The sequence below is a fragment of the Daucus carota genome, chromosome 5 (assembly GCF_001625215.2).
Source record: "Daucus carota subsp. sativus chromosome 5, DH1 v3.0, whole genome shotgun sequence".
Lineage (NCBI taxonomy): Eukaryota > Viridiplantae > Streptophyta > Magnoliopsida > Apiales > Apiaceae > Daucus > Daucus carota.
The window spans coordinates 44601160-44621713 of NC_030385.2; the positions used below are offsets into that span (position 1 = coordinate 44601160).

At 33.2% G+C, this 20554-nt stretch overlaps 4 protein-coding genes across 4 annotated transcripts; 2 read left to right on the forward strand and 2 right to left on the reverse strand.

The window, feature by feature from the left end:
- Window positions 1–1479: 1479 nt before the first annotated feature.
- On the reverse strand, window positions 1480–5735 carry LOC108220193 (protein DCL homolog, chloroplastic). Its single transcript, XM_017393887.2, has 3 exons — window positions 5229–5735; window positions 2887–3001; window positions 1480–1841 (listed from the first exon to the last, which is right to left on the reverse strand). Exons 1-3 carry the CDS (start codon window positions 5582–5584, stop codon window positions 1668–1670), a joined length of 645 nt encoding a protein of 214 aa, XP_017249376.1. The 5' UTR covers window positions 5585–5735; the 3' UTR covers window positions 1480–1667.
- Window positions 5736–8351: 2616 nt separating this feature from the next.
- On the forward strand, window positions 8352–12005 carry LOC108223927 (cold-regulated protein 27). Its single transcript, XM_017398400.2, has 5 exons — window positions 8352–8694; window positions 9577–9777; window positions 9903–10158; window positions 11359–11459; window positions 11563–12005. The coding sequence occupies exons 1-5, from the start codon at window positions 8623–8625 to the stop codon at window positions 11632–11634; spliced, it is 702 nt and encodes a 233-aa protein (XP_017253889.1). The 5' UTR covers window positions 8352–8622; the 3' UTR covers window positions 11635–12005.
- A 405-nt stretch (window positions 12006–12410) lies between these two features.
- Window positions 12411–16516, forward strand: LOC108223926 (uncharacterized). The gene is made up of 4 exons (XM_017398399.2): window positions 12411–12967; window positions 13914–14109; window positions 15636–15767; window positions 15962–16516. Exons 1-4 carry the CDS (start codon window positions 12654–12656, stop codon window positions 16085–16087), a joined length of 768 nt encoding a protein of 255 aa, XP_017253888.1. The 5' UTR covers window positions 12411–12653; the 3' UTR covers window positions 16088–16516.
- A 440-nt stretch (window positions 16517–16956) lies between these two features.
- LOC108220199 (thioredoxin-like 4, chloroplastic) lies at window positions 16957–19131 on the reverse strand. The gene is made up of 4 exons (XM_017393892.2): window positions 19006–19131; window positions 17575–18079; window positions 17422–17475; window positions 16957–17287 (listed from the first exon to the last, which is right to left on the reverse strand). The coding sequence occupies exons 2-4, from the start codon at window positions 18046–18048 to the stop codon at window positions 17165–17167; spliced, it is 651 nt and encodes a 216-aa protein (XP_017249381.1). The 5' UTR covers window positions 18049–18079; window positions 19006–19131; the 3' UTR covers window positions 16957–17164.
- Between the last annotated feature and the right edge of the window lie 1423 nt (window positions 19132–20554).

Genomic DNA, 20554 nt, shown 5'->3' on the forward strand with positions numbered 1-20554 from the left:
ATTCGGAATTTCTGATAATTAGCGACAACATAATTGATCCAAGTTTAACGCACGTGCCAGCAAGTATAATATGGTATGTTACTATATTGTTTGTATTTGCTGATTACGACTATACGAATTTTAATACTTTTACAAAATATAATTTTATAATTTATTTTTAATAAAAACTTATATATTAAATTTTTATTTGTAAAAACTTCATGTCTCAAGAATGGTCATTAGTCATCAGACGTGTAGACGCAATTCGATATTGGTTGTTAAAGATAACAACAAATATATTTCGAAAGATACGTAAACATGCATATTATTTGATGAACTTGATAACAACTTTTCCAAGACGAGTTTGGAGAATATAAAGGTATTTCGCATTTTTAGAAAAAGACTAATTTCTAATTCTTGAGAAGCTGGGTTTCATCATCAAACTCAATAAAATATTAATTTTTTAAATTCAGATAACAAATTTTGTAATAATTTATTGTATAATCCTTTTATTTTCCTAAACCATCACTCTTAAAAAAAGCCCGTAAAAATTTAAAAAATGAAAAATGAAAAAGGGAGGTGGTAGAGAGGAGTGCAGCACGCTCAAACCAAGTCAAACAAAAGTTACAAACTGATTGAGAGGAAAAATGACAGTTGAAGCTTATCAATCATGCATCTCAAGTAAAGTTTTGAAATAATCAAGTCGTAAGAAGCCTACATTTGTAAATGCTAGAAGCCTACATTTGGAAACTTGTCCGTAAATCAAACATGATTATTAGATAGAACAGGAAAGATAACGCTTTCGATTAATAGTTTAGAGGCACTGTTTTAACATTAGATCCACAGATCACAGGGGAATAACACATGTCTCTTGCTTACATATTCTTCACGCAACATCGCGGTCACCTCTTTTCCTCTATTCACATTATCTTCTTTTACTATGACTTATATTTAGTTTAAAAATTTAAATAATTAGAATATTTTATAACAGCTATTTACATGGTTAATCCACCAAGTACACAACCGGTTAAATCATTTTTATAAGAAAATGCTAAGTATTTTTAAAAAAATTATTCTCAATTTTTTCTGCAAATTTTAACTGACAATTTTTAATTAGTCCAATTCATGTTAATAATAATGAGATCATATAACTATATACACATAAATCATTTCATTAAATTCATTTAAAAAATTTTGGGACAAAGTTCGGTAGCATTACTCTCTAAACCTTGCCATCCACCAAAAAAAATTACTCTAAAATCAGTGCCCTGTATACATGTATTTAATTACAGGTTATTCAGGTAATATTTAATTACACGGATAATATTTCTGTGTCAGAAAATAATGACATGTCCGTGCAATTTATTATCACGATCATCTTTCAGACTCTAACAATGACTTATTCAGATATTACTATTGATTATTGATTGCGCTTGCTCACGGGGCCAACTACCAGGAAAAGCATTAAAGCCAGAGCTGATAGATATGAGAAATGGAGGCTAGAGCTGTAATTGCAATTCACATAAATACAGATTCCATTATCTCCTTTTCCAAATTTCCTTGTGTATAGACTTTCCAGACTACATCTAGATGGGATGCTTTAAGCACAAAATAGTTGTACACAAAATATATGGCAAGAATGGACTGGGAATACAATAGCAGACTTCTAAGAACTTAAGGCGGGCCAGTTAACTACGCCTGCGCTGCCTAAAATGCCTAAGAATAAAGCTGTCGGCATACAGTGGATATTTTTTCCGTATTAACCCTTTCAAGCATTTCCAGTAAGAGAAGTCTACCAGTTTGCCATCCTTCTGGACTATGAACAGACAGCGAGAGCTTTCGAAATCAGGATGATACCCAACCTGTCAGCCAAAAATTAGGTTACTAAAATAGAGCATTCAGCAATTCTACCATTGTACAATACAAAGAAGATGAATGGAAAAGTAGTTGGATTTCCCGTCCCAAACCTAATGACTCATATAGACTGACAATAACAATATGCTAATTACTCCTCAAACATAATGCAAAACTTATTTGGTTATCAGGTCAATAGAAATGTGTTACACATTGATCTTACAGCTATTAGTGTGCTGTTGCAATATCTGTTATATAAAATTTTGTGATGAAAAATTAAAACGAATAATCATAAAAAAAGGATAATTTAAATGAATGAAATCTATCAACTACCTGTCCTATAAAATTTCTATGATACCAATATGAGAAACTCAGGCTCTGCCATGATTTTTTTTTTTTCTTCAACTAATATGGCCTCTGAATTGAGAAAGAGCCTCATTTAAGTTGCACAAGAAATAATAAAGATTAAATATGGAAGGGGTTTTAAGAATGTAGGTAATGGAAACATATATATGCATTTCCTCAAAACTGTCTGCATAACACAAAAGGCCAAGAAAAAAATTCTTTCAACTCTTTAGTTCAAGTTGATTGTGGATCAAATCGACCAGTGTCTTCACAAATTACGACTAGCTATTTGACTACGAAATCAACTATGCAACGCTTTTGTTCTTTGGTCAACTTTTTCAAATATATTAACATGATTTAGACCGTTGCATGTATTAAATGTTCATAGGTTTGTTCCCTGCCCAAGTGTGCATATAGCAGGCATAGATATAGCCATAGACTGAGATTTGTTGCGTCTCAAAATAACAACTACAGGGGACAATGTGTAGCTTGATATATATGTTATATATAATCTCCACTGAGAAGCTCTGTGCACAAAAATTTATAAGCTACAAGTAATAGGTAGGACTGTCAGTTTAAATTCTCAAGCCGCACTGAGGAACTGATCCAGTATCTCAAGCTTAGTTAAAAAAATACACTACCCTTATCAATGCTCGAGACTTGGAAAGTACGTGTACGTGTGTGTGTGTAAGAGTGGGAGGGATTTACTGTTATGTAATCAACACCACTTCCAATCTTCTTATCACACTCTGGATGGTATGGAAGCAACCTTTCCAGGATAGTTTCCTCATGCTCTGGACTTAACCGATCACCACTTTCATATCTGTCACAAAGCAAAACCGATGTGCAAATATTAAAACCTAAAACCATACCACAACTATGGAAGAAAAACTATCAAAGTCAATATAAGATTCAGATGCATGACGATCACGTTACTGTACTTTGTCATTGTGGTTCCCAAACTAGTATATGTTAATTGTTAAGTATGCTAAATCCAAAACAAGTGTAAGAGTGAAGCATAAGGAAAAAAGAATAATTAAAGACAACAATATGCCACATATAACATGATTTTCATTACTTTATCCATTCCAATTCCACATATTTAAACTAGAGCTTAATCCCATCAGTTCAGAAATAATTCTCATGCTTCTTCCAGCTCATATCCTTAACAAAATTTATATCAGAACTATTTACACTCCCAACTTCTTTAATTTCCTTTCAATCTCTAATTATATTCACATCTTTCACTACATACCTTCCAACCAAAGGGAGCCCAAGTATCTAGTGTATACTTTTCTGGATACCAATTGTTCCAAGAATGTCATAGTGTCTAAGTCTCTCATTCTTACACTATCTACATCAGAGTTTATACTGCATGTATCTTTTCACTCAGATTCGATATGAATCCAGTAGATTGAAAACGTTCACTGAAATAGCACTACATATAGCCATATCATTAAAAATTGAAATTGATAGATTAAGAAAAACATACTCACATAAAAGACTGATGTTTGTTTGGCTGGGATGAACAAAATTGGAGTGATTGGAAAGAAATTTGAACTATAAAATGGATAAATGTTAAAAACTTCCATCCATTCATCCATTCCTAACAACCTAAATTATAGCCCTACCCCCCCCCCCCCCCCCCCCCCCCCCCCAAACACACACACACAAACCAAATTAAAGAAAATAAATAATAATAATAAAAATTGAGAAGGATGATACATACTTCACGATTCTTATCATAACAAATTTGCACTCTCCCATTTTATTTTTTTCAAATCTTCCCTCCAAACTCTATTGTTTCCTTTTAATCTCATCTATTCCATTCTCCCCAACCAAACACAACATAAATGACAGATGATAAAAGGAAAAAGTGGGACATATAGTAAAAGACTAGATGGGATAAACAAGCATGGCAAATAGATTATCCTCTTTCCCATTAGTTTGATCAAAATTCAAGAACTGTTGCATCCGTAATTTAGTATTATATTTAGTGCCACGCGACTATATTAACACTCTCATCACGCTATTTGTTGGATACCCAACTATTGACTACATATAGCATTTGCACACCATTTTATATAATTTCAAATTTAAATACTTGGCTCAGATGATGCCACAACCATACAACTCTTAAGACCATACCACTTCTACCCTTCACTCAACCATGAGCATTATCATTTTTGGTTTTTTTATAATGTATTGGGTGAATTACAATTGACTGTGATCCCCAATGCAAACAAAAAGTAGACTACTAGACTAGAATAGTATGAATGGAAGCATATACCGGGTACTTCACAGAGCTAGTACCAAATGAAAAAACCAGCTTCACAGTCTCTCAAATTTGCTAGTTGTGCACTGTAAAACCCCAACCAAATTTCAGCTTGAAATTTTAAGCGAAAATGAGCTATAGAGTTATCAAAGATAATAATTGGCAGTATGTGTTCGATCGTTTTAGTTCACATAGGCTATGTTTTATTGCAAAGAAAAATAATCCTCAGACTATCTAGAATTTGCGCTCATCATGTCATTATTCTTTCTTGAAATGATCAACTCACAAACCAAGCCGGTTGCAATGCAACGGATAATCCAACAAACTATATTTGTTGATGTTCTAATTGACATTGGGAGGACTAATAATCATACTTTCTTCCAAGGTATTGCTAACCCATAAAGTTAACTAAGAACTACAAAATGACCACCCTCTCCCCGCACTATTAATCGCAACCTAGCCCCAAGGTATCTTGAATCCCATAAAATTGGCTAAACGTAACTTAATACAAGTCAATGAGATAACACAAACACAAGGTTATGTATAAAATTAAAACAGCAGGCTAGCAGTTCGTGGATTAACACTGACCGACTTACACTCTTATCCCCCTCAAAACCAAATATCGACTTTCACTTAAATTGGATAATTCCTACTAGTCAGGCTCGATAAATTAGTAGTTTTTTCAGTCCTAACAAAATCACTCTATCTTCAACCTGCATAAATTAATAAAGTTTTCCAATCACAAATAATTCAAAATTGAGTGAAGCCAACATACTTGCCGGAGTGAAGAATCATCCTAACAAACCCGACAAGCGGAACCGTATCCTCCAAAATCTGATCTTCCCAATCCACAAAATCCTCCTCTTTCTCCTCCTCCTCCTCCTCCTCCTCATCATCATCAAGCTCCCTTCTTGACTCCCCCTCTTTCCCCTGTGAAGTCACAGGCTTTCTCAACATTTCAGACCCATAAGCTTCTTGATTACCTCCCCTAGCCTTCAGGGCACCAAAAGGGGCTTTCTTGAAAGGCCAAGAAACAGCTGTAGAACAAGAAAAAGATTGGTTTGGAGTGATGGGGTTTTTGTGAAGATGGGTTTGAAGTGATTTTGCTAGCGAGATTGAATAGTATGCCATTGGATTTAAGTGCAAAATGGGGGGTTTTTGAGGGGTTATTTGTAGATATTATTGCGATGAATGTGTTGTTCCCAGAGTTATCACCATGCTCTGTGCTTTGGTGATTTTGCAAGGGCTTAACGGTCACAGTCTTGGAGAAGTCTTCGAAATTGGAGTTAATTGAATATTTTGTGGATTATATTAATAGAATTTTCAATTAAATAAATATTTTAGATGTTTTTTTAATATAGCTTTCTAGGAGAATGGTATCACAGTTGATTGTTAGTTTTGGAGTAGTTGATTGTGTATTTTCGTCATCCTCCATGTATTTTTATTAATTAATTATTAAGTTGTGTATAATTATTTTAATATAAATGGTTTTCATGGATATTAAATTATATAATTATTAATTAATTAATTAACCAACACTACAAAATTTTATATCATATATTTACTATTATTATCATAAAATATATGAGTCGTCATTTTATTATTTATTATTTATTATTAAATATTAGTAGACTAAATAATATTTTAAACATGTTTTTAATCACTCATTTGTGAATAAATAAGTAGTATTTATTGTGGTAATATCCAAATTTTTGGTTAGGAAAAAGTTTTCAAAATTAAATTTATAAAATTAAAATTTATTTTTTTATGTATGTGCAAGAAGGTATTAACAATCAAAGGGACAGTACTCATGAGGGAGTATATATATATATATATATATATATATATATATATATATATATATATATATATATATATTTTGAGTAAAGGAAGTATATTTTCTAGAACCAATGTATATGCTCATATGCCGGAAAATACTTACTTATCTCAGTTTTGCTGATCAGAAAGAACTGTTTTGAGTTGTAAATGGATTGATCTCACAACTCGTTCATGGCCTTCCCCAAGGAGGTTAGTTTTAACTTTTAACTCCTGTCACTCAGCTGTTGGGCCTGTGTGGCAAACTATTTGGATCATGTCAAAACTCCTTTCTTTGCATAAGTTGGTACTTGGTATGGAACTCAAAAGTAATTTGATCGCAGGTTCGGCTAGCATGACGAACTTTTGGAAGTTGGGCAGGCTAGGAAATTGGTTTTAGCCCAACAATTATACTTCCAATTGTGTGTATAACTCTTTAGTCTTTATGGAATAATAAATACTGTAAATTCTTGGAAGTGCGGTCTATCTATTTTTTTTCAAATTTATATTATAATTTAATTATTAATTTTTAAAAAATTAGTTTTTATATTAAATTTTTATTCAACTTAAATAAATCATAAAATTATATTTTATGAAAATTTGGATACATGCTCAACTCTAGGTAAAAAGCGTTAATAACTTGGAGGGAGGTGGGAAGGAGAAATACTAATATTTATTTTGAATTTTCAATTTACAACAATATATTTAAAAACGATACACCAAAGACATTCTTTTATATTATACACACACATATAATATAATATATATACTTGTCCAAAGATATAGTACACATACTTCAATATATTTATATATGAAAAGTTTTATTATTTTAATAAAAATTATTATAATTATTTTTCTAAATATTGATTTGTATTATATATACTATATTTAGGTAAGAGAAGAATATTAAACTTTCATGTCAAAATAACATTTATAGATTTGATTATATTCCTAAATTATTTATTTATTAATCTAAAATGAAATTAAACAACTAAAAACAAGAAAATTAACAAAAGGCGATCAGGATAAGGATGAATCAGAACAATATCACTGTCAAGATGAAGGTGATGATATTTGAAAACAACGATCCTGGCATCGGAAATTGCTAAATTTGTTACAAAATGCACGTCAATAATACTCCAAATTTCACATGATAAACGGTGAAATGTCTTGGATGGATAACCGATTATAAACGACAAATGTCATGTCACATTATATTTAATATATGGCCCACTTTTTTCTTTTACTCTTTTTACATATCTTTAAATATTTATTGATAAATTTTTTATGATTTTTATAATTTGAATTATATTGAATTGTTTATATATGTATAATAAGTATTGGGAATTTCGTATTTCATATTTTTTGTAAACTATTTAAAAAGTTGTTGAAAAAAAAAGATCGTATTCTAAAATATTTTGTTAAAATAGAGACATTTAAACGAAAGAGTGTTTATTATTTATAAGTTAAAAATATTTTTTAATTTATGCGTGTAATCAATATTTTATTGATATTTACGATTTATGTGGTGTTAAATTTAATAATATAATAATAATATACTATAGATATATCCTTTGAAGTGTTATATATATTTTTATAATTCAAATTCTAAAAATAAAATAAAACAAAATACTTAAATTAATAAAATTTTTGATTTTCTTAAATTTTGATGACAATCGACTTGTATATACTCCCTCCGTCCCATTTTAACTGCTTTTGACTTTTTTACACGTATTTTAAGATGTTAAAAAAATTACATCTAAACATGATTATTTTTTATAAAATTTATATCAAATAAAAGTTTAGAGTCTAAATTTTTATTTGATATAAGTATTGAAATTTTTTATTGAGTGTAGATATTGTTTTTTTACACCTCAATATACGTGTTAAAAAGTCAAACATCAGTTAAAATGGAACAGAGGGAGTATTATTTTTAAACCGATTTGACCCGGGAGGTAAAAAAGAATGGACTTGTCTCTGGCAAAAGGTGCACTGAAAAATGAGATAGATAACACAAGTGGCCAACTGTGTAAAGCAGATATTTATTGTACTAGTAGTACAATACAATAAGTTTTGTAGGATATTTTGTGAAACAAAGCAGACACCACAAAATATCTTCTCAGCTAGCTCTCATCTAGACTCTCTGTTCCGCTGGCAAGCTCTCCGCTGACGTGGCACCCAGACACGTCTGAAAAGCGAGACACAACTCAACTCAAACTTTTTTTTCCATAATGTTTTTCTCATACATAAACTCAAACACCTCCTTGCATTATTTCCTTCTCCTTAACAAATAATCAAGCATCATCGTATTATTACACAGATACATATACATCTGTATACACATATTTTCAGACATGGAAGGTTCTTTTCCTCCGCCGAGTTCCGCCGCCGGCTCCGATCTCCTCCGTCGCCGGAATTCCGATCCGGTAACTATTTATATAAACTCCTTTTGTAAATCAAGATATTAAGATCTTACACTGTCTTTTGTATGATTTTTTGTCTCAACTGAATGATTGAATCAAGATGTCAAGATATTAATATGTTGTTATAAATATATTTATTTTAAACTTTTGTTTTGGTGAGTTTTAATATGCTTTGTTATCATGTTTATGTGCTTTGAAGAAACAACTAACAAGTGGATGTAATAAACTTGATATAATTAGTACTTTTGTTACGTAGCTATTAACTTGAATCTGTTATTTCTACAGTTTAAGGATAGTAAAGAAAGGCTACTTGCTCAGTATTATTTGTTTATTACTACCTTTTGATGCGATAAGAAATTGAATTTAAGTTTGCTTCGAAGGAAGAACACTTGTTGTTTAAGCTTAATTTGTGAAGGTCATGGATATTGTAATTCAATAATTTATGTTGTGAAGGTCACATGTTTGGAGAATTTAAATCTGGCTTAAAGAACATGCTGGATATTATTCTCCACATTTTAGATCTTAGTTTAGGTCATGGATTTTGTTTCTGGTAGTGCCAGCCTTTTTGATGAATTATATTGCTTGTTTAGTGGCTTATATGAAGATCTTTTGGATCCTTTTCTTTTACTATACACTTAACCTCTAAATATTTGTTAATTTAAAGCTTACTTGGTTTGGGCCCATATGAGCTTGAAGGAGCACTTTGTGTCTTACTGTTCACCGGAACAAGGGTTCGCTAGAAATGTTTGTTTATGGGAACTGGCGTTAGTAACCTGTGGACTTTTGCACCTTGATCTAATACACTAATTAGTTGTAGAGATTTCACATCGAGATATTATATTTGCCCATGGAGTTCATAGATTTTATCATTGCAATTTGTCTCAGGATTCTCAAAAGAGTGATTCAGTGGGCACAGAATGGACAGATGAGAAACATAACGAGTATCTACAATCTATGGAGGCATCTTTTGTGGACCAATTATATAATTCCTTGGATTTGCATGGTTCACAGTCACACAAGGAGCACTTATCAGATCCTAAATCCTCCAGGCAAATGCATGTCAGCACTCGTATTCCTTCTGGACAGGTATAGTATCTTATACACTTGTGTTCTTTGGAGCTAATTTTGATTTTTTAGGGGAGCTAGTCTTAATGCATAACCTTATTTGTGTACTTTCCCCCTGTGTTTCTGACTATGTATCTGTGATTCAGTTTAAGGTCCTTCGGGATGGTTGTTGGACGAAGGTTAATTTTAGAAGAGGTGAAGCACCATCGAGGATTGCCAATGATCCACGTGATATTTCAGTGAATCCATGGGTTCGACATTACAGGTCGGGACATAGACACCAAACTCACCAAACTGTAGCAAGTCCTAGTATACAAGGAAAAACTATATTGGATTCAAAAAATCCGTTTCATATGTTGCAGCCTAATTTGTGCCACCACGATACTGCAGACAGCAATACAGGTAGCTCCCACCTCTACTCAAATGATTTGCTTGAAGCCTTTTTTGCCTCCACATGGTTGTTGATGGGTTTTTTTGTGGCTAGGAAAGAATGATACTTGGGTTACTGAACATATCCCCATGTCGGATCCTCGGACACTTGAATCCCTGTGTCCGGCATGGGGACACTCGTACAATACCAAATAGTATTATTTGTTTCACAACTTGTAATTAATTCTGAGTTAAGTTACTATGTACGTAAAAGCTAAGTAACTGGCTGAAAGATGATTGAGTTATGCATTTAATTTAATTTGCATAGATTTTTTTTGTCAAGAGATTTTGTTATACATAAAATGAAATATATATTCATGTCATTTCTATAGATGAGTTACCCCCACACCCGGATTCCCATATTATGATGTTTGTTGAATCTGTGTATTCCCATGCTACACATCTACATACCCGTATCCTTGCTTCATAGTTTTGCGGTGGTGTAGGCTACTTTTGTTCATGTGCTACTCAAGTTCTTCTCTGCAGTTTGCAGCCTCTCTTTCATAGCTAGATTTATTAAATGCTTCAACCATGTATAGGGAAACTATTTTAAGTGTAAAGAGCATGACAATGTCATGAGGGTTGAATCCTTATATGTAAGGAATTTAAAATTAAGTCTAGTATATAGTTCTAAACGGAAAAACAAGTCAAATTTGGGACACAAAAAGTACAGAGGTGAAACAAAGCTGCTTCTGATATTGGTATAGTTAAACCAAATGTAGGACATAGCATTTCTATAAAATGAACAACGTTTTACACAGTTCTCTTTTCCATTTTTGTTTTATTTTACCATTTTGATCTATGGTGAAATGGTAGGGAGAAGAGTGGAAGTATTAGAAGTGATCTATTGTGCTAAAAGAAAGTCTATTTAAATGAGAAAGCTATTGTCTTCACCTCTAGGCTCTATGCATATAGGTTTTTATGTGTTACCCAGTTCCTTTAGTGAAGTTGAGTAGTTTGTAGACAAAGAAATCATTGTCACATGTCCTGTTTTTTCCTTGTATCTTTGAAAGTTTGTAGTATACCAAGTGCTGTATCGTTGCATATTGGTTTTTTGAGATCATCGATACTGCCCATAAAAGATTCCAATTGGTTTTCACATAGTTTCAGGCATAATCCAGGTTCAAATTATACAGTCTTAACAAACTTGGCCCTTTTTTTTTTTTATTGCAGAGGTGACAGACCAGAATTTTGTTGATGAAGATCTTGATAAAGAGGTGGCAAGCCAAACTGAGATCAAAGCTGCAGTGCTTGCTAGTACAAGCAGCGACCAAGTAATATTAGTAGTATGCTAGTATATGATTTCACACACATTAGCAGTTTTTTTTATGTATACATCAGTATATAAAATGCTCACTTGGTTCTGTGTTCCTGTAGGTTGTGCCTTGCAGAGAGTTCCCAGCGACAGAAGATGCAGGGAATATTAATAGCTCTTCAGTGAAAGATTAAAGTGTTCAGTATCCTGCATTGATTAGCAACCAGTAACCAAGGAAGTCCATAGACCTGACAAATTGTATCCATCTAGTGCAAAGTATTGAAAGATCCTTGAGAAGTACCTCCGACTCCAGACCAGCGATTCTAGGCCATTTCGAGAGTGAGCTGTAGGTTGAAGCTAGACCTATATGTTTAATGAAATATGTAATAGGTGCTAATATGTCTCTTATGTATTCTGAGAGGAGTGTGGGAAGACATGTTCGATGGTGCTGCAGTGGGTAGCAAATTAGCAATAGACCCTTCATGTTCACCAAGACTTGCACAATGTGCATCAAACATGTTTGAGTTGCGAAACTGACCGCAAATTACTACAAGATCCTTGGACAGTTGATGGGTGTTGACAATTGTTGTTCTTTTTAGAAATAAGCAAGTAAAATCAGATTGTAAGATTACTCAGAAATTATTTTTTAAGAGAAACGAATATTTAATGACAAATTTTTAAACTGAAATTTTTAAAGAAATATTTATTAAATAATGTATATTATGTAAAATAATCAATTATTACATGTTGGAGCAGGTTTATATCTTTTTTATAAAAAATTGTTCCCAGATAGGTGTTATATCATTAAATAATTTGTAATTATTTTTGATATATAATTAATTATAATATATCAGAAATTCAAAAATTCATAAATTACACTTATTTAAAATTTACTATTTTTTTAATGATTAAGATTAAGGAAATAAATTACTAGAGATAAATAAACAAATAATTTACTGAACCGTGTTTTTCAAAGGGGCCGATAAGAAATACCCGAGGAAAAACAACTCAGAACTGAGGTTCCAAACACTTTTGACCGGAGCCGTTATATGCAATTCGATTCTCAGGATCATAACGCACACGGCACACCCACCTCCCTCTCTCTCTCCCTCCCTCTCCCTCTCTCTCTCTCTGCTTGTAGACTTTTAAGTTTCCAACTTTTCAATTCCAATTAGGTCAAGAAACACACACAATTTCCCTGTAATACCATACGATGCCGCCCTTCATGTCGGCATCAAGGGCTGCAAGAACCCTACTTCAGCGCAAAAATGGCCTTAAACCCTCAGTATTATGTAATAGAAACAAATGGGGCTTGGCAAATCTTGTTCAAGTTGAAGGGCTAAGTAGCATTGCTTGTGTAAACCAATTTCTATTAGGTAATGGGAGTAGTCTTGCTGCAAAGAAGAGGCATTTTTTTGTTAGTGAGTGTGATTATGGGGGGATACGGAAGAGGGGTTTGCTCGGGTGTGGCGATGGGGCGGAGGCTAATGTTCTTGCTAAGGTTTATGAGGAGAAACGCGTGTTAGGGTCAGTTTTTCCTTTGTGTGCAATTATGTTTGTAGGGAATAAATCTTTGTTGTTTTGGTTGATATTAATTTGTTTAGCATTTTCATGAAGTGGCATTTTGTTTAGCATTTTTATGAAGTGGCATTTGAATGTATTAGTTAAAGTAATAGTTGTTGCTAGTTAGTTTATTGTGTTTTTGTACTACATTTATGTGCTTTGGTGATACCTCTAATCTGTCATCACGTATATAATGCTCTAGCTTCTATATACAAAGTAAAGAGAAAATGTACATGCATCCTGTACATCTTACTCTCCCTTGACATGCTATATGAGTGGTATGCTTAGGTCTGTTTGGATTAGTTAGTAGCACTTGCCCGAATCAAAAGAGGGATTTTGCAGGAATCTGTATATTCTAATGTTGGATTTTATGTATTCGTATATGTATTTAGTTTAGAGATAACTATTATTAGCAGCCTAGCAGGACTGCAGGACATAATCAAAAAGCATACTTTATTTAATCAAGTCGGGCTAATAATATTCCAGGTCTGTTTGGTTCAAGCATACTATCTGCTTTATTGACGAATAAATTCATACCCCCTGCATTGAAATCTATCAAGTATCTTACAAATATGAGCATACCAATCTGAATCTGAATGTGCAAATATTCAGTTGTCGAAAAATTTAAAATATGAAGTTCATATAGATTTACTGGAGAAAGAAATCACAATTACACAGTTATCAACCTAAAACCTGTTATATCTTATATTAAAAGTAGATGCATGCCCAAATATCTTGCAGAATAGAAAATAATCTTCTTTATGAATAATGAAATGTGTATGAGCCAGCTGATGCAAACAACTATCAGATGGAAGCGATAACATGGTAGCTTGGCTATGTGATACATTTAAAATTGACAATTTGCATTCACATGCTTCTCATTTCTCTTTGTTTTTGCTTTGATTGTCAGGTACTCTCAGGAGCAGCTATATTCGGTTGTTGCTGCAGTTGACTTGTATTCAGATTTTGTTCCTTGGTGTCAGAAATCAGATATAGTTAGATCCTTTCCTGATGGATCATTTGATGCTGAACTGGAGATTGGTTTTAAATTTCTTGTTGAACGATACATGTCGCATGTCGAACTAAGTAAACCAAAATATGTGAAGGTGGGAAAATCTTCCGTTTTATTATTTGTGTTGTGAGTTTATAAAATTCCATCAGATAGTGCTGGTCAGTATATATGAATCAAACTGAGGTCCTGCTCGTCGGCTATTAAGAGCTGAGGGCAATTAACTATAAAATCACATCTAGGCAAGTAGGGGTGGTAATTTCGGGTAATTCGTACTTTCTTGAGTCGGGTTCGTGTTGGGTTTCGGGTCGTGTCAAATTTGCCACCCCTATAGAGTATAGGCAAGTGGAAAGCATTGAGTAAAACAAAGGGAAGGTTATGTTCTAGACTTTATCTAGGTTGGTGGCTGGTGTAAAATCATATGTTGCAGAATCTGCTGTAGTGATCATTGAACCATGTCACATTTGTTCTTTTTGATGTCTGGAGGTTCACATAACTACCGTTATGTTATTTTTACTCACATTATGTTCTCCGACTCTTCAGTTTAGGTAGCCGTACCCGTGAGACCGTGTCCGACACTTGGAAACTCAGACATGACACTTATTTCGTGTTGGACACTTTGACTGAAATGTGGACATTTGACCAACTAAAGAACCTCATATAAGTTGAATATACAAAGCAAACCGAAAAATTAAAAGAAAAAAAAAACAAGTATGGAAGATCCCTCATTTGCAAAATTCCTTACAAAATTGTGTTTCATCAGTCTTGATTGTTACTTTTTGTTAAGGTATCTTCTTACCATGCTTGTTTATTAAGTATTATGCTGTGTCCCTATACCGGTGTCCTATTCGCTGTGTCCCTGTGGCCTATACCCGTGTCCAAAAAAAAAGACAGTGTCCCTGTGTCTAATTTTTAGATTTTTTGAGTCCGACACTCGGATATTGTCGTGTCTGACACGTCGTACTCGAGTCGGATTAACGTATTTAACAATCCTTCTTCAATATGAAAAGAACCTAGTTAGGTAGAAATGATAAGTGGTTATGGCTTCTGATATAGCCTGCTGGTTACTTTTTAAGAGTCAAAACAAGCAAAGTTTGTACTTTCTGGTGTCCATTTATCTCCTGTCATAAGTTAGAAGACGAGAAGTTAGCATGAAAGTTATTTCGACAACATTATGAAAGAATCATTTGTAGAGTCACTTTTTATGCATCCCGAAATGTAAGTTTGTGCTCCTGAGTCCTGAGTTCCTTTCACATTGTTGTGATGGTCGCTTATTACTTGTTCCAGAGAGAATATATCGAAAGAAGTTACTTGGGGATTTATCAGTTTCCTCAGTTCAATTTTAATTTTATAGGTCTTGCCACGACAAAGAATTATGAACAACTATACACATTTGTTGTTATAATACAAAATAGACACCCCTAAAATATTACAGTTGACAATATATTTCGCGCACACACACACACACACATTTTTTTTATTTCCACAATTTTGATGGTTAGAATTGTGTTCCTTGCATGAATAAAATTAGCAATGAGTTCCTAAATGTTAACCTAACAATGTCATTGTATTTGCTGATGAAAGTTGTTTTTGTATAACTCATCACTTGTATTCTGTTTGCAGACTACTGTATCAGAAAGTGGCCTTTTTGATCACTTAATTAACGTGTGGGAATTCAATGAGGGTCCAGTACCAGGAACTTGCAGCCTATATTTCATGGTAGATTTTAAATTTCAATCACCATTCTATCGTCAGGTATGCTCCTATAATTTTTCTAGTTGTCTTTCTTGATTTTCAACACTCAAATAATGTTATCTTATTGGCAACACCATAATATTTTGAATTGCCACAAGATATATTACCCATTGTGTGGAGAATTATAATTCTTATATGTTACTGGTGCAAAGTACTTTCAGGTGTCTGAGCTAATTTGTATCTATCATTCACAGATGGCAACAATGTTTTTCAAGGAAGTTGTATCTCGACTGGTTGGTTCATTCAATGACCGCTGCTGTACGATTTACGGGCCAGGGGTTCCAGTCCATGAATACCACATGACGAGCAAAGGAGGTTGAAATCAGAATCTTTATAAGATGCCTTGTAAAGTTGATTCGTGTCCTACTGCTGGGGCAGAAGCAGAAATTACATTTCATGATGCAAGACTTTCATCCGGGTCATTAGAAATTTTGTGCGCGCTCATTGCTTCTAACTCATTTGTGCACGGTCCTCAAAAGTACCTTGCTACAATTCCTATATTCAGTGCACTTGAGAGAATTAGTTTTTCACAATGCTTATGAACACATTGTCTGTAAACAAGAATGGTAAAAGCTCGTTACGAAGTGCCATTAGCAAGGTACTTAGTAGATCAACACAATGTAGCAACTGATGTTTTTGGTCATTATTCTTGGTTAGGCAAATACCTAAACCAAAAAATTATCAAGTTCTAAAGCTATGCTTTCAGCCTCAAATTCTTCAAGACACTTTCACTTGTATGTTCTCCAATATTATACTCCCTCTGTTTTTTTTATATGACGCTTTGAATTTTGGCACACACTTTTAAGTGCTTTGACCGGGTAGTTAAAAATATTATTTTTTAAATTTTCTTTTTCTGAATAATAATATATAATCAAAATTTTTATTCAAAAAAAGAAAATTTAAAAAATAATATTTTTAACTACCCGGTCAAAGCACTTAAAAGTGTGTGCCAAAAGTCAAAGCGTCATATAAAAAAAAACAGAGGGAGTATAGTCTAGTTATTCTCTTGTGCACACGCTTTGATGTTTTGATATCAGACTGATGAAAGAATATGTTTCCAACATTACAAGTTTGCATAATGCTCAACTGGAACTATATATGATATGACATAATATAGCTAGCAGGCAACCTGTGTTACTTGGTTACCCAGAAACAAACAGTTGATCAACTCTACTAATGAATCCTGAGGTTTTCAGAAGGGACATTCATCTATTATTCAAGAATTGCCATCGAATACATCAAGCAACTCAGCTCTCAAATTCTGAGATGATATGCTTCAAAAAATTCTGGTATTACTACAGATATGACATGAGGATTCACATACATCTTGCAATAATCTTAAGTATCTGACGATTACTATACATAAAAGCCAAGTATATAGAAATAACTAAACTGGTTTATAAATCTTGAGTGGCAGGAGCAGTGTATTTATCTATGGCTGCAATGATTCTTTCTTTGTCTCTAGTTGGAAAAGCTTCTAATAGAACTCCATCTTTGTAAAAATGGAAGAGGGGCACAGCCTGCATTCAAATAAACGAGTCATTAACACGTGATCAGTTCAAGAAATTAGGCAATTTAAACTGACTTTAACGGAACACATTCTGGTGAGAGGGAGCTCGATAAAAACTGAAATGCTACGGTATCAAGCATTCACCTTGATTCGAAGACGTTCAGCAACCTCAGATTGTTCATCATATTCATCAATTACCTGTAGAAATTGTAACCTCAATTCTGTAAGAACCAGGACACATTCAAAAACCATAAAACCTCAAGACAGATATTCATCATCGACTAAAGCAGTACTCACATTGTGTTTCAAGAATATTACTCCATTTTCCTCGACCCCAGATCCCTTGCATAGCTTTGTAAACCCCTGTTCAATATATTTGCAGCTACCACAGGCAGTGCGGTAAAAATCTACTACCACCAAAGATTTGGTTTCCTTGGCCTTCTCTAGTATTCTAAGGAATTCATTGTCATTCTTGAATTCTCTGACACAATTAACAGGGCATAGCTCATCATCTTCATCAGATAACTCTTCTGAACTTCCGCCAATCATGCATTGGATTGTAGGTCTGCAAATGCGGTTTATCCTTATCAAATGCAGGCTATCAGTCCCCAGAATAGATGGATTTCTGGCCTTTGTATTGGTAGACCCTGCAATATTTTGATCTAAAACTGGTTTCCAGGTTGTAGATGATAGTCCAGAATGAAAATTTCTTCCCACATCTTTCCACAAACTAATGGTGACCTTGTGAGACAGAATGCCCAGCTTGTACATGACAGTATTTTTCGACTTCAGCAATTGCAGTCTGTAATATGCTCAGCATATGTCGATTCTCAGTTTAATTTCATCTACACAAGATAGTATAAATTTACAGCAGTCTTACCATTATTGTAACAAGCGATAAATACAAAAGCATTAGGAATCTACAGTTAAGCACATTTTCAAATATGTATCGTTGTTAAGCTACAAATGTAAATATTCTCCCTTGATGTCACAAGAAAGATATGGAAGTCCAGAGTCCGGCTGTTCATTGTAATAGTAATGACAGCAAGTAAGCATCTATGACAAAGGACCGGAAGAATGTACCCCCCAACCCAATAATTACATTTAACTACATTGTAAGATTGTTGCAATGGTCTTCCCCAATGGTTAGAAGTGTATGAATATTTCATTTTCCGAATAGATTAGCTAATGTACTAGACTGATCCAGACCTAAAAAAAAATGTATCCCTAATCCCAATAATCACATTTAACTACATAGTAAGATTGCAGCAATGGTACTCCACAATTGTTGAAAGTGTATGAAACACAGTTTAAAATGAACGGATGAAGCTCAATTAATATTCGATAGCCAATTTCAATCCAGAAGTTGAAATCATGTTGTCATATATTGCTTAAGGATATAAACAGAGTCATAATTACTAACAATCTGAAAATTATCACTCAGAATTCATCAAAACTACTCACAAGTATGCAAACTATAAGTGGAAAACCAGAAAGTTCTTACAAACACAGACAGACAACTATGTCTTAGATGATCACATATTCACATAATCATATGCTGCTTTGGATTCAAGTACAATATAAAATAGTGCAGTATAGAAGAGTTAGAAACTTGGATAAATTTTACAGAAGATCAAAATGGTCTTAGCCTTTTTTCGAGAATTCGAGTAAAACTAGTCTGCTGAACTTGAAACAGAGATAAGTGTGAATATATTAGAAGATGCTTACCTTTCTTCACTGGCATGGGAACAGCTTGACAAGTGGAGGAGATGAGGTTTCAGACAAGAAATAATATGATTGGCTACTATGTTATCTAGTGAAAATTGTGACAGGGATATGAAAGTATGAGATTTATTTAGCAATACTTCTTTTTCTTGGAAGGGCAGTAACAGCACAGTACATGGCCTATATTATTATTACGATTTTAACATTTTGATATTTTTTTTTATAAAATCAATATATCTGATTTTTAAAAGTTAAACATGTTAATAAGCTAAAATATTTTGAATTAAAATAATTAACAATAAGATTTTAATTAAAATTTTATCGTCATTTAAATTAGAAACTCCACGTATTATTATTTATTTAATCACTTTATTTTATCATTTAAATTAGAAACTCGACGTATTATTATTTATTTAATCACTTTATTTTATCATCATTTTATTCTCAATTTCCCAGATTAAATAAATAAATACTTTTATAATTCTTTATCGATTATAATTTATATATTGTAAAGAAACAACTATCAATAATAATTATGTGATAATTTTATATCAATAAAAACTATATTAATAGATACATATTTTCTAATTTTGTAAAATTTACACCTATACACAATTAATCTATTTTTTTTAATTTTAAATATTGGAATGGTAGTTCTCCTAGTACATAGAGCAAATCATCATCATCAGTTCCATGATGCGCCAGCTGCTCTGATGATGATCTTCCTGGTGATCATCTGAGACGCTTGCAGAAGACGAGCACACAGTTTTCTTTTTATGGAAGCTGCTTCTACTTCTCAGGGAAACTGGTGGTTGAAAACACACTCCGCTTATCATGGAGGTCTTCTTCATCTTCTTTTGGAAGATGCCGTCTCTGAATCTCAAGGGCGTTCGGGTGGAGATCTTGATTGAGAGTTCCTTTGTACCTTTGTTCCTCATAGTGAACAACTCTACGTATCCTCACAGGCCACGAACGCCGTTCTATATGCATTTTCTTCTATACTCTCAGATACTCAATCATCTAATTTCAAGATCGACAATGTTAGATATGCAGCGCTCATATATAAGAAAATAAATCAATCGCATCTGTGTACAAAATGATGTTATATAACAGATAAAATTAGTTTCAGACCTTGAGTGGTGGTTTAGTCTTCATTTCAGTTGAGACAATCATAGTTGTGGAATTGATCTTCACCACAAATATCACTATGACTGGAGAACTAATGAAATCATATCATTCTAAGATGAAATTTATTATAAAGCATTTACTGAGAGAATCATGGTGTAGTTGTGAAGTTATGAGTATGAGAAAGAAGTTTAAGAAATGATTCTTGATGAAAGGCATTTATAGAAGAGTGAACCAGCTAGATAGATGATGTAATATACACTATAATTTTCTAGATATCGATAGAACTCTCCCGAACTCTAGAGAAACTCAATGATTGTGACTAATATAATTTTCTAGATATCGACAGAACTCTCCCGAACTCTAGAGAAACTCACTGATTGTGACTAATCTCGTGTACACTATAATTTTCTAGATATCACTAATC